This window comes from Gekko japonicus, unplaced genomic scaffold (genome assembly GCF_001447785.1).
Source record: "Gekko japonicus isolate JY-2015 unplaced genomic scaffold, Gekko_japonicus_V1.1 scaffold1344, whole genome shotgun sequence".
Taxonomy (NCBI): domain Eukaryota; kingdom Metazoa; phylum Chordata; class Lepidosauria; order Squamata; family Gekkonidae; genus Gekko; species Gekko japonicus.
In genome coordinates, this window is record NW_015164226.1 from 260743 (window position 1) to 275321 (window position 14579).

At 41.1% G+C, this 14579-nt stretch overlaps 1 protein-coding gene across 1 annotated transcript in view; it reads left to right on the forward strand.

Moving 5' to 3' along the window:
• FOCAD (focadhesin) overlaps nucleotides 1–12688 on the forward strand; it is a 175828-nt gene extending 163140 nt beyond the window's left edge. Inside the window, exons 40-44 of the mRNA XM_015408559.1 lie at nucleotides 2056–2233; nucleotides 5176–5273; nucleotides 6998–7246; nucleotides 10368–10443; nucleotides 12238–12688. Of these exons, the coding sequence (XP_015264045.1) occupies nucleotides 2056–2233; nucleotides 5176–5273; nucleotides 6998–7246; nucleotides 10368–10443; nucleotides 12238–12311 (675 nt within the window). The 3' untranslated portion in view covers nucleotides 12312–12688. The remainder of the gene's footprint in view (nucleotides 1–2055; nucleotides 2234–5175; nucleotides 5274–6997; nucleotides 7247–10367; nucleotides 10444–12237) is intronic.
• The last annotated feature ends 1891 nt before the right edge of the window (nucleotides 12689–14579 follow it).

A 14579-nucleotide genomic window follows, 5' to 3' on the forward strand; every position in this document is an offset into this window, starting at 1 on the left:
GAAGAATGCTACAGCAGGTAGTGGGGTGAGACTAGAGCAAGGAGTGCCTTGGCAAATACATCCCACCCCGTCAGCTAGCTTTGGCATATAACCAGCTTGGATGACTTCCCCCACTGAAGGAGAACGAAACATTGGACTTACCTGAATATTTCTTCTCTTCAGTGGGGGGAAAAATCCACTTTCCACCCACCCAAAAAGAAAGAGGAGGAGAGTAGTAAGGATGTGGGAGGTAGAAGTGGTGTACAACTATTGATAGGAATTCAAAGGCTGGATAGAACTAGGCTTTGGGACAAATGGAGAGGGGGTCTCACTTCACCCCAGGTCAGTCGCACAAAGATTTGCATAGCCCTGCCTGGAGCAAGAGGAGGCATGACCTAACCAGCTTGGATGACTTTGCCCCATGGAAGAGGAAATACCTTCCAGTAAGTCCAGTGTTTTGTTCTCATATTTGCCATTGTACCAGCCTCCCTTCATTATCAGAGCTTTTGTCTGTGTGTTAATCTCACACAAAGCCATTGCCTTTCTATTCATCCACCATGGCCATGTTGTTAATTCTATTGCGTTCTTTTTTGAGTATGGAGAGTATGCTTCTAATGTTCCATGATCCTGGCTCCTTCATAGTTTCACGGAGATGTGAAACTAAGGGACCGCCTTTCCTCATAAGTTCCCCCGCGAGCACTACGGTCTGGGACACAACACCTCCTGGCGATGCCAGGTCCCAAAGAGGCCAGGCTGGCCGCTACCAGAGCCAGGGCTTTCTCGGTGGCGGCTCCTACCTGGTGGAACGAGCTCCCGGAGGAGATCCGGGCCCTGCAGGACCTTGCACAGTTCCGCAGGGCCTGTAAGACGGAGCTCTTTCGCCAGGCGTATGAGTAGGAGCCGCCACTACCACCACTACCATCACTATTGTTCCATCTTAACCCGGTCCTGGAAGAAGGAACATCAGCATTTTCCGGACCAGATGACGCTGAGTGGGTAGAGCAGTGCAATGGAGCAGTTGTACTACGCCATCGTATGGAGTATCATGTTAAAACATCTAGATCACTTTTGTTAATAATAATGTTTTGTATTGTAGTGATTTTAAATGGTTTTAAATGTTTTGTATTGGCTTTGCCTCCTGTACGCCGCCCTGAACCCGTGTAGCGGGGAGGGCGGGGTATAAATTTAAATAAATAAATAAATGTCTTAAGGAACTACATCAAAATTCTTGTTGTATAGAGTAATGTGCAAAAGTCACCTATGTGCATTATTTTCTCAAGCTCATAAACCCAGGAGAAGTATGTGTGAATGTCCTAGAAAAACCTTCCTTTTTTGCCACCAAGTCATTAGTGACCCCTCATGCGATTTTCAAGGCAAGAGACTTTCAGAGGTGGTTTGCATAGCATCCCTGGAAGTCTCCCATCTAAGTACCAACCAGGGCCAACCTTGCTTAGCTTCCATGATCTGACAAGAGCTGGGTAGCCTGTGTTATCCAAGTCGGGATAAAGCCTTCCTAGTTACTGCAATTTGTTGCTTTGTCAGTTAGGAGCCCACTTTTGTGAATGGATATTTCCTTCTCATTTCCATGTCCAAAGTGATTTCTCCTTGCCTTATCTTTCCCTGAATTTAATTATACATGTACACTAGTGCAAGCCACAGTTAATGCAAACCAGTTCCCTCATAACCACTGTTAGCAAACCAAACCATAGTATGGTTTCAGGAAGGAACTGTTTCCACCACTGCACATGTAATGTGGAACCATAATTAGTACCAAAAAGAGCAGCAAAGAGGGCATAATCTAAAGAGGGCATAATAGGCAGTGTGCATTCATGATCCTGGCTCCTGGTTTTTAAACCAGGTATGTACAGAGCCAACTTTACAATTGCACAGGGTGAGTATGATGCTCAGGGGCAGCGTGAGATAAATTGAATTAAAGTGATACATAAACATCAATGACAAGCTGTTCTCGACATAGAACTCTCTGTTTCATAGGGTAACTCTGAAGGAAAACTTTCATACTGTACTCTAAAGAGCCCCCCCCCCCATTTAAAATCCATTTTATGGTTTGTTTTGCAGAACAATTTGGAAAAAGTGTCTTTTGTCAAAGTTTATTTAGTTTCTCAAGGCCGATTGCCTTTGCTGAGGTGGAACGAAGTGATTAGTATTGCGGCTGGGTGCCAACAGAAAGAAACAATTGTATGGATGCTACTGCACAGCTTCTACCAGGCACGAATTATGAACCATGAAAACACAGGTAAGTCAGGAACAGCAACATGAGGCTACCCATCTGTGACCTTTTGGCATGTTAGTAGTAATAACAAAATGCCTGTAAACATATGAATGGCCCTTTTCAGAAAAAAAAATGGGGGGGGTTGTTTCTGTTATGGTGGGACCCTGGTTCTTTTCTTTTCTTTTTGATTGATTGATTGGTGGGAGGTCAGATATGAAGGGCTGAGAACTACTGACCTAGAGACCTGGATCGAAATCACCATCTGATATGAAGTTCACTGGAAGCTTTGGGCCACTTACTCATTTTCAACCTAACTTTCCTGACACTTATTGTTAGGATAACATTGAGGAGGGGAGAACCCTGTCCCAACCTGAATTCCTTGGAGGAAGAATGAAGTAAAGACGAATGGTCCCTGAATTGACCCTGTAAACCAGGGTGACTCCTAATGAGGATCAAGTTTTTATCTAGATCTGGCTGATGTTTTATTACTAAAACTAGATGTTAATTGTGGACTATATTTCATGGGTATAGATACTGAGCAGTCTCTCCTTCCCCTCAAACCAAGATACAGGACATGTTCCCTGTGAAGAGAATTCTGGGTGAAAATGTCAGTTATAAGTAACTCATAATTGCCAGCAGGGTTTCTGCCCCTGAGTCCTACTAGTGCTTAGAAAGCTAATTTGTCAAGAGTTGGTCTGTTTCACATGTTTCAGCAGTCACTTCATGACCTAAGGTTTCCAAACTGAACTACAGTGTTGTACAATTGTTGTGCAAATATTTTAACAGTGGTTAATTTCTTCCTTGTGACTGGAGAAATGATGTCCATTAATCACATTGATCGACGACACAAAAGCTTAGAATTATCTGGACACATTTCATTCTAGTCCTTGTCTTCATAAAATGCAAACATCAGCCAGTTTTGTCAAGTAGCTTTGTATGTTTCTCAGTCATTTAACTGGTCTGCTGGGACTTGTTCCCAAGGAAGCATGCAGAGGATTGTAGTTTTAGTCTCTGTTAAGACTCATGTATCCCCTTACCCCTAATGTTCTGCCGTGGTGGTAATCTAGGCTCATTTTCATGAAAAACTGACCTTTCAAAAGTATTTTGTATAAGATGTCACAGGTTGAAATTAAAGCCTCACTGTCCTGTGCATCTATCAGGTTTTTAATTTGATTGGCTATATAGGATGGTAGACAATCACATTTCCAATGTTTCTGCATTCTTGTGTTGCTTGCGAAGAGCCACTTTCTATCTGAAGTACATTTCAGATTGTGTGGTCAGTCCTCGTACCATTTTGCCCCTTACATATTTGGGAATGGCTTTATTTTCATTTTTCTCTCCAATCTTCTTGCTTATAAATGTTTCTTTGGCCACGGTGAACACGCCTCCCTCCCTCCCTCCATCACTTCTCCTTTTCTGTGCCCATGGCCATCTGTGGCATGACTGGTCCCTTCCCATCCCCTTTCTCTTTGGTCTCTGCTGACATGGAAAAGATGTGTGGAAAGCCATTTTCAGTTTTCCTGGCCTGTTGTGCCTTCAGAAAGTGGCTCTGATTACATACTTAGATTTAAAAACAGAAAACAGAGACCATGCCTAAGAAATTGAGTAAATTGACATATTTGGACTGCTTCTCCCTATATCGGCCCTCCCACCAGTTTGTCATCTCAGTGCCTCTTGTAGGAGGAGCCTTCCTTTCAGGAGCCATATTTGATCTTGAATAGAATCATACCTTCTTGGTGGCAGCAAGCCTCAACTGGAATGACTCTCCAGAAGAGGTGCTTCAGCTGGGTTTTGCAAGCTATGCCAGACCTTTTATTCCAGTGATCTTGTAGCATTTTAATGTCCTCTGTAGCATCTGAAATTATTCTGTGTGAGAAGTTACATTGTTGGCCCTTTGGTTTAATTTTTCTGGTTTAATGTGGATATGATCGGTGGGCTTTAAGTGGAGGAGTGTTGATTTTTGGAGGTGGGTGATATTTTTTTACGATGGTTGTCTGTTTTATCTTTTTATATTCTTGTGTTTTTATTTATTGCTGCAAGTTGTTTTGTTTCTAGCAGAAGCTTGGTATATATCTTTAAAATAAAAAAAATTAAGGCTTTCCCCTCAGCCTTGTCAGTTTCAAGATAGGAGGCAGCAGTGGAAATTGCTTTCCCTTGATCTGGTTTTCACAGTTTCATAGAGAGGAGGAAGGGATGCCACTTGGTAAGCCTTTCTTGTGACATTTTTTATCACAAGAGAAGGAGGGAACTGTGCAAGTGAGCAGATAATGCCAAAAGCCCCCTCTCTCACACACACTCAGAGTGTCACCAACTACATTATAATAAGGCTCCTTCTGAGTCTAATCCCAAGGATGTATGAGCCAGTGCCTGGCAGATGGGCAAATGAAGGAGCGTTTTTCCCCACACTGTCTGTGGTGGCATGTAAAATGGGGGAAATGTACCTTGTGAATAGTGGAAAGCACATTAGTTGAAACAGGGAAATATTCTCATGTTGCTTAAAAAGTGGGATAAAATAAGAGAAGCAAAAGGAAAGCTGATATAACACTGTTTCCAGACAATGGCACACTCTTCATGTATTTCTAACTCTTAATGTGCTCAATTGCCTGAGGCACTGCATGCCCTTGTAATATTTTTTTTAATAAACTGTATTCTAGATTTTTAAAGTGTTGGGGACACTCACCCACTGGGAAAAGTGAAATGAGCATACAGGGAAAGACTGACAGAATTATTGCTGCTGCTATCGTATGTCTGCACTGTCAAAGAGAAATAATGTAGTGTTGTTTTTCTTTTCCAACCCAGTGTCATGCTCCTTGAAACCTCCAAGGTTTCTTTGACATACTTTGTGGCCTGTTTGACCACCCCACTCCTATTGGGTTAATAAAGTACAGCTTTTGTTCAGTGAAGTTTTAAAGTTCCTGAAATTGTATGTGTGATTTCAGCTTAAGGCCATGTTTTTATTCTTACAGGAGTCTTAAAGAGAATGGAGTGGCTATTGGAACTCATGGGATATATTAGGAATGTTTCCTTAAAGATGACAGCTATACAAAACGTGGCTCCCAAAGAGGTAGATGCCGAAAAAATAATTTGTGGGTTTTGGAACAGGAAAACATTTCGGTTTATGATTTATGTTCTTTCTGAGGAACATGTGGGTTTCTTTCCTTGTAAAAATGTCGTCTTATTACTTACATAATGAAAATGTCAGATTGCTGACAAAATATATCACAATGATCTTCAGAACACATGTTTGAAGTCTGGAAATGGACCATCTGGCCTGCCTGAATGTAAAAACAGTAATGGAATCTGAAACGAAAATATCACTTTAGATATACATCTACTGAATTTTAAAAGCAGAATCCTCTGAGTGCTTTTGAACCCGTCTGTGTAATCTGCATGTTTTAATACTTCAGATGGATTTATAAAAACACAGGAATGCTTGCTTTTCACTAATACCATTTTTGCATCCTGAAAAACAAACTAACCATGCATCAATTGTTTACAACTAGGGTCACAAAACATGGCATTGCCTTAGTGGTGATGATAGTAGTTTATGCAGCATTTTCATAGTCTGAACCTAATCATATCACTGAAGTTCAACAGAATTCAGTGTTACTTCAAAATTACAATGTTTAACATTTGGTATTTGCACTTTTAAAGTGTTCAAAATACTTAACACTGATTACCTCAGAAATCTTACAATAATTCTCTAAGTTAAAGGATTAACCATATATCTATATTGACAATTGGGATACGAAACTAAACGTTGTGCTACATTTAGATATGGGGGGGGGGGAATGGCTTGGAGCCACTGGATGGCTTCATTGGATTAAAGGTTTTCCACCTGTGGAGGATGACTTTCTTGCCTCCCTTCTCTTACTCAGGGCATTTGTGGCTGTAGCAAAGAGGGATGAGAAAGCTGCGCTTCATTTGCAGAAACTGTGGTAGATCCAAGCCTGTGCTTGGTCTGAGACCAAGCTGTAGAAATCTTCAGGCTTAATGTATGCTTCTTCCCTCCTTCCCTTGCACATGATGTGGAATTTGAAGACTTCATGGTTCTTGAGAGCCTGCTTTTTCTCTTTATGTCTGAATTGGACACAATGGCAAACTGTGTTGTTATGGTTTGTTATGGGTTAAACCATAGGTTGGTATCTTGGTTTGTAGAAAAGGCTACAAATCATAGTTGGGACAAACTGAAGATTCTCAGGAAACAGAGGGATCTGTTCTGATGACCATCTGAATGCAATTGGAGTGACCTGCCTAAGGTCGCCTATTGAACTAGTTGCAAAATTCCTCATTCACAGTTGAGGTTTCTTAGGTACTACGCTCTAGTAGTTTCCAGATATAGATGCAACCTTTTTGTGTACAAAATGCTTTCTAGGTTTTGTGGGAAGACCTAGGATTTTATTGCACCTGTTTTACAAGTGGGCAACTAAACTTGATTTTGTCATTTTCAGCCCTGGGTAAACTAGTTTTCTTGACCATCTTGAAACTGTAATGTATCATTTGCTATTTGAACAGGTAAAAAACCCCCAAATGAATTAATATCTGTACCAACTGAAGATAATAGTTCCTTCTTTTTCCTATTTCTGACCCACAAATGTTCATTGTCTATTCATACAGTCTCATTCAAAGCACTGCAATGTGAACTAAAAGTGCCAAGGCCTTTAAAATTGCCTGGAAGTAATTTTCTCCTTTTGAGCTCAGTAGCTTGCAAATTGCTGTGATGACTTTATACTTCTCTCCAGACTTTGTCATGCTTACTAGCAAAATGTGCACCTGTTTCCTGTTCAGGCTGTCAACTTCCTGTTGTGGATCTTTGCTGCTTCTGTGGTTGCCTGGGCAGACCATGCTGCACCAATGCTGCTTGGACTCTGTGCTGACTGGGCGCCCAGGGAAAGTGAAACATCATCAGGATTCTCTGCAAAATACTTGGGCAAACGTCCAGTAGATAATCTGGCTGTCCAAGAAACTCTTACTGTCTTTCCGAGTAGCTTAAAAAATCTGTTGGCTAAAGAGCCTTGGAAAGAACAAACACAAAAGGTATGTGATGTGATGTGTATCCTGGTAATGGATTTTGTAACATGCTGAGATTTTCCTAATCTTCACATTCATCTTGAAATCTATACTATTATTATTAGTTGGGTGATTTTCAGGGTTGATGCTGTGATGGGTTCTGTGCATACCATATACTAGCGTGTGTGCAAACACATTAAAACCTTCCATAAGGCCCAATGTCATTCAAAACGACTTTCAAGTACAAGGTAAAATACAATACAAAAGAAGTAATGAAGTAGTTTAACAGACATCTACTTAAACACCAAGAGCCTGGGAGAATTTAAAGGGAAAAAGCCTTACATCAGTATATCTAATTCTCAACACTACCAAATCAGTGGATACTTACGTACAACTGGAGTAATGAACAGACAAGACAGATCTTTTTACAAACCTGAAAAATGCTCCAGGTTTGCAGAAAAACTGAAATTTAAAAACACTGCATTGGACGCACGCGTGTGTGTAAAAAAACCCCCAAATGATAAAAGGAACTCCTGCATTGTTAAGAAATGGATGCCTTCAGTGGCCATTGCTAGGCAACCACAACAGTATTTGCCAGCCTTCTCAGTTTGGTTTCTGTCAGTAAAAGGCAGGGAGACAGGGCAGGGCCCTTTCTGGGGTTATTTTGGCCTTTGAGGGAGGACTCATTGGGGCCACCAGTTGACTTGTTACCATGCAATTGTGTGACTCACTCAGGCCCAACTGCTTGCTACTGTTCAGCACCAGCCATCTGATGAAAGTCAGTGTTGTGTAGCCATTAGAGTTTCAGAATAGGATCTGGGAGACCCGAGTTCAAATCCCCACTCTGCTCTGGAAGCTCACTGGGTGACTTTGAGTCACTTGCCCACTCTCAGTCTAACCTGGCTCACAGAAGAGGAGAATGACGTAAGCTGCTTCAGGTCCCTATTGTGTGAAAGGCAGGATAGAAAGGTAAATAAATAATAGATAGTGGGGCAAACAGAAGGCTGGTGGGTGGGAAGAAGAGATGGAAGCAAGGAAAGGTGAGGTTAGGGGTGCTGCAAGAAGGCTATAAAAAGGAAATAATGTGGGCAGGGTACAGAGAAAAGTAAGTTACCCACGGGGTTGCCCAGTCTCTTGGAGATCTCCCAGTATTCCGCTGATCTCCAGACTGCAGAGACCAGCTCTCCTGGCTGCTTTGGAGGGTAGACTCTATTGGGTTTTACCTGCTGAGGTTCCTCTCCAAGCCCCCGGCCTCCACCCCCAAAATCTCCAGGCATTTCCTAACCCATAAATCCTTGCAGGTTTGCCACCACACATCTGGGCCCAGCTCAGCCAGCACCACACAACTCTTCTCTTCTGGGGAAAGGCTGCCGCAGGAGGGAAGAAAGGAAAGGTGACGACAGGAGAGGCAAATAAAGATTGATTGGCTAGCATGTGGGAAGGAGACAAGGAAGTATGGAACTAGGGGAAGTTATGGAGAAGGGAAAGGGGAAGTAATTGGGGAGGGGGAAACAAGATGCCCCCTTGTTATAACTAAATAAGGGCCCCAGCTTGTTTTTACTAAATAAGGGAGGGGCTTGAAATGGATTTCCTTTTGTAATGAAGTCAAAAGTTCATGTCCGTCACTGAAACGACCCTGCACTAGATTCCCCACCAGTTTAAGCTTCAAAGTAAGGAAAACCTAATGAGCTGCTGAGCTGAATTAAATGAAAAGGACAAGCACAGAGGTGGGACTTAAAAAGGGAAAATATAGAGATAGCTAACCGTTTACTTGCTTTACATATCACTTACATAAGCTAAAGTTCCTATTCATGTGGGAATTGGACACGGTTTACTGTAGATTATCATGACAAATTATTGAAGTTGAGTAGGTCTGCATGCATCGGGCAAGCAAAATTGCTGATATTTTCATTGTTTGAATTATGACACTTTGGTCTGACTTCATATATGGCACATTTTTCATCCAATATCTGTCCAGAAAATACTTTTGCCAGTAGCACAACTGGTCATTTACTATTTTTTTGCTCAGATGGAGGTTCCGTATCCCTAAAACCTCCAGTGAGTTCAAGCTTATGAATGTCATAAGCTTTGATGCCAGCTGTCAAAAGTTTACAGACTTCAAATGACTGGAGGTGACCTGCCTTCCAGTTGAAAATCACAGCACCAAAACTTAACATGAGAGAATCTGAAATGAGAAGGGTTTCATTAATGGCATGTCACTTATACCAGTCATATCTAGGCTTGTGTAGAAATTCTAAATAACCCCACAGTGCTTGTTTTTCTGTTTGGTTTCTGTTTGTTACAGTGTTTGGTTTTTCTGTACTACTCCATTACGAGACAGCTAATGAAAGGAGACTTAAAATAATCTTAATACCAATTGGAAGCAACTAAGCAAATGATCTCCCAGATATGTATCCATCAAAGCCAGAAGAGTATACCACTGTGAAGACTCGGCTAACTTTGCACTGCTGAGTTGGTTCTGGTTTTCATTACGTTCACCACATAGAGTTTCTTGTGCTTAACCATGTTTTGTTCACCATAGCTAAGTGTTAGATCTGAATAGTGAAACCAGAGTCAATGGTGCACTTTGGCCAGGCAGAGAAATCATGGTTTGAACTAGGTTTTGCTAGCCAAAATTATTCTTGTGTTGAGAACCATGGCAGATGTAGTTTCCCCACCTCACTGAAAAGTAAAGTAATTTAATAACTTTCTTGGAGGGAACTCTCTCTCTTTATGTAAATCGAGTCAGTATGTTGTGAGAGACGTTTTTGGCCCAAATTATACATCACATGGTAATGAAAAAGCTGCTTCCGGTGGAAACAGTCAAATGCAGAAAAGCTTTCCTCATTTGCTGTTTCCATCTTCTAAATCCCACTCCAGTGGAAGGAAAATTGCTACGGGAGAGCTACAGCTTCTCCACTCCTGATGCCCAGTGTCAGAAGCGGGGGGGGGGGGGGGATTGTTTCAAAATGGTCTGTTGGACTACTGTTGCATCCGTTTACATGTAATACATTGTTTGTCCCTCAGATATCTTGGCAAACTAAACAGCATTGATTGGGGTTTTCTTTTCTGAACTGGTTGGGCCAATGAGGTTAAGATACTCTGATTAGGAAATTATTCTGATGCTTAACTTTTAATTTATTCCTAGTTTATTGACTGGCTGTTTAGTATAATTGAGAGCCCGAAAGAAGCATTGTCCCAGTCTTCTAGAGATCTTCTGAAAGGTAATTGGAGAATCTGAGTTGTTGTTCTATTTGCTCACGTGGAAAGAATATCAGCAATATATTTCAGAACAAGTATTATGTCACTTTAAAACACACACGCCCTATATTTATGAAAGAGATACAGTGTTGCTATGAAGATCCCTCCTGGCAAAGAAATCCTTTTCCTATGTTACATTTTTGGCCATATTTACATCTTCAAGTATGAATCAGAGTTTTAGTTGGCATTTTTATTCCAGTTAGCAAGACCTGAAATTTTGAACAAGCTAGTCCTTCATACCCTGGCTCCAGAAGTAAAAGTCACTGGGCTTATTAGAACTTATTTCTGTCCATGTGGCCTCAAGTGGATACAAGCTTGCATCTTCAAATGTCTAAGGTGTTTTTAGAACTCATTAATTTGCTCCCAAGTTGGCTAAATGGTTGCTAAAAATGTTCTGTCTTGGCTTTGTAACTTGCTCATTGGTGAACCCAGAGAGACTTCTGGTTGCTCTGGCGGTGGGGGGGGGGGACATTCTCTAGAGAGAATGAGTAGCATTTAAGAATGTTGGGACCTGATCTGTGATGAGTAGTTAGATGCCTTTAAGAATTGACACATTCCTAGCCAATGGCAGCTGGCATCCTTGGAAATAATGTTTTTTGCTATACACAACATAGTTGACATCCAGCAGCTTAGGTCAAACAGGCACCCAACTTAATAGAATGTGTTAGCTCTTTTTTCTATTGCAGAGTAGCCCAGGCTTGAAGTCCACCCTTTTGGACCTTCACATGTGAAACCCAAAGCAGGTTGACCAATCCCTAAGTTTAAGTACTGGTAAATGGCATATGGGTGGATCTCTGGTGTTGCAACATAGATCTTTATGTTCATCATCTTTTTTATATATATATGTAAATTTTAATTTGGTTTTAACACGACATAGGACAGAAAGGGTACAAGGGATGGGATAAGACATAAAGGGAAGTTCCATCAAGTTTATATAAAAGCTGTTACAAATTTTCCATCTTAATTCTTTGTTTCCAGATCTCTTTCTTTTAAAAATTTACTAAAGCTAGTAACGCTTAATCAGCTCGCTAAAACCTTCTATAATGGTTCCTGAAAAAAGGTTCTGTGCCATTCAAGTTAGAGTTTCTCCAAGTTAATGATAGTTATATTTATTATTCGTGGCCTTCAAAGTTTCTTTCCACCTAGTCATAAAATGGTATCCAATTGTCTCTCACTTTTTGTTTACTTCGGTCTTTTAACAAGTCTGACAATATATCCATTTCGGCTGTTTCAGATTTTTTTTTTGTCAAAAGTTCATTTTCCGTTAGTATCTCTGATTTTTTTCCAGTACTTAGCATAAAGAATTCTTGCTGCTGTAAATATATGTATAATTAAGTGCTTAACTTTCTTATCTTTTACATCAGGCATAATATTAAGTAAAAACATTTCTATGTTCACCATCTTAGTGCGTCCATATATTGAGTTAGATCCAACAAAATATTTACATGGATAAAAAGATTTCTGTGCATGGACCATGCCTTTCTTCCCCCCCTCCCCCTTTCCACTGCAACCCAAAATGCATATTGAGGCTGCAGTGAGAGGTGAGAAAGTTGTGCTCTCTGGACAGAAATCCTTCCATCCACAAAAAAAATGCTCCACTGCATCCAAGGTAATTATTTGTTTTTTAGGTGCATGATACTTTGGGGAGTATGAATGAAACAGCCCTAGACTATTTTTCCGCATCCATGTAAGCAAACTAAACTGTTTCTCTTTTGGATCATTGACAAATGTTAATTTTTTTGTGTGTTTTCTCTTAGCTTCACTGTTGGCCTTGAGATCCGTCCCTGAGTTTAAGAAGAAAGCAGTATGGACAAGGGCCTATGGCTGGTAGCCACACTATTCACTGACACCCCAATACTCAGAAATTATCAAGAGACGTGATGATAGCTGAAGTGCCATGTTATGAGATTAGTGTTTCCGGAGGAAGATGCTTAGAACCACTGACTGGGTGCACATAGGTGCAGTGGGTAAAAGCAAGCACGTTTCATGACTAGACTTCCTTGAAGAAAACTTGTGTCGGAAACAACATCTTGGGGAATATTACACTGGAGTGAGTGTTTACACGCAGTGCTGTAATGGTTTTAAGATGTAATGGAAGAAAACGTTCTGTGATCTGATGGCAAAATTAAAAAGAAACATTGCCTTGAAATCTTGACTGTACAATATGTGTTGCATGTTTAAAGGTAAAACAAAGGGTATTCAGTATACACAACTCACCTTCCAAACATTAAACTCATAGGTTCCAGCTATACTTCCAAACTACAGAAGTTGATCTCATCCTGTCTATTAAAAAGCTTATTACAGGCTGATTCCTTAGTAGCTTTCTCTTACTTGTGGGTGCCTTTGTTTTATGGCATCAAGCTGAAGTTTTGTGGCATCAATCTGATTCTGGTTCTAGATTTAAGAAAAGTAGTGTCTTGGGTAAGAGCACGGACTCTAAACTGGGAGAACCAGGTTTGATGTGGAGGATCCACTCCTCCACATGCAGCTGCTGGTGTGACCTTGGGTCAGTCATAAATTCTTTCAGATCTGTTCTCTCAAGGGCAGTTCTTGAGAGAGCTCTCTCAACCCCACCTACCTCACAGGGTGTCTGTTGTGGGGAGGGGAAGGGATATGGATTGTAAACTGCTCTGAGACTCCTTCAGGTAGTCTCAAAGACTACCTCAAAATAAGTCTTTGAGAGATGCCTTTTAATTGGTTATTAACTGGTCATCAAAGATATACTGTGATGCATCAAAGATCTCCACAAGTAGCCAGTGTGGCATAGCAGTTGGACTGTCAGACTAGGAGTGGAGTTCAAGTCTGTGCTTAACTGTGAAGCTCTCTTGGTGACCTTGGAACAGTTGCTCTCCCTTAGCCTAATCTACCACAGAGGATTATGAGGATTAAATGGAAGAGGAGAGAACCATGTATGCCACCTTGAACTTCCTAGAGGAAAAACAAGATAAAAAATAAAATAAAAGAGATCGTAGATTTTGTCCCGCTGTTAATTCGGTCAGTAGTTCATGTTATGACTTTCAGTTGATCAATTTCAATCTTTTGTTTTTCTCTTGTTTTCCAGCCCTAAGCTTACAGTTTTGACTTTCATACCAGCAGTGGCCCATATTTCTAAATTGTAATATTTAGTATCATGTAAATTGCATCTACTCTTGCAATAGATTGCACACTGCTTTGTTTTATATTTTTTCCATATTTAACTATACTAAAATTTAAAACCGAGTGTTTGTTTAAACCTTTTTACTGAGACATAAAATCAGCATGTGTCCCTCTCTCCCACTCAGCCCTTTTTCAACGTTTATTTTTATAAGCCTTTCTTATGAATTGCGTAGGGTCCAGTATTGCACTGCTCCTAATGGAAGGGGTGGGTGATTTTTGTCAGTTCCCTTTTTTACTACTAACCCCCAGTTTGCCTCTCTCTGGCCACTACGGTCCCCAGGAACAGCATTTTGGGCTGCAGTGGGATGGGGAGGTGAGAAAGTCCAGTTCTGCTGACAGAAATCCCTTCTGTCAGTGGAAATAACAGCTGGATCCAAGCCACTATTTCCATTGGCTAAAAGATAATGTATTGAGTTGTAACATTCCAGTTCCCGTGGCAAAATCTAAAATATAAACATTCCAGTCCTAAACATTTGCACTGACTTCTCTTGCCAGTGTTTACAGTATGACTTTGTCCTAGTTCCCAGTGAAGTCTGGACTGCATCACTTCAGTAGTTGATTGGGGCTCACGTGATGGATTATTCCCTTATGGGGAAAACAAGATTTTTACACACAGGAATGGAGAAAAGTAGCATGTCAAGGAGACAGTAGACTATAAAACCCTTCTCCCTGACAACTAGGGTTCTGTTTTGGAGGGAATGGAGGAGTATTCAATCATACGAGCCCTCCTTTTGGTATAGTGGTTAAGTGCGCGGACTCTAATCTGGGAGAACCGGGTTTGATTTCCCACTCCTCCACTTGCACCTGCTGATGTGACCTTGGGTCAGTCACAAGCTCTGGCACAGCTGTCCTTGAAAAAGAGCAGTTTGTGTTAGAGTTCTCTCAGCCCCACCCACCTCACAGGGTGTCTGTTGTGGGGAGGGGAAGGGAAAGGAGTTTGTAA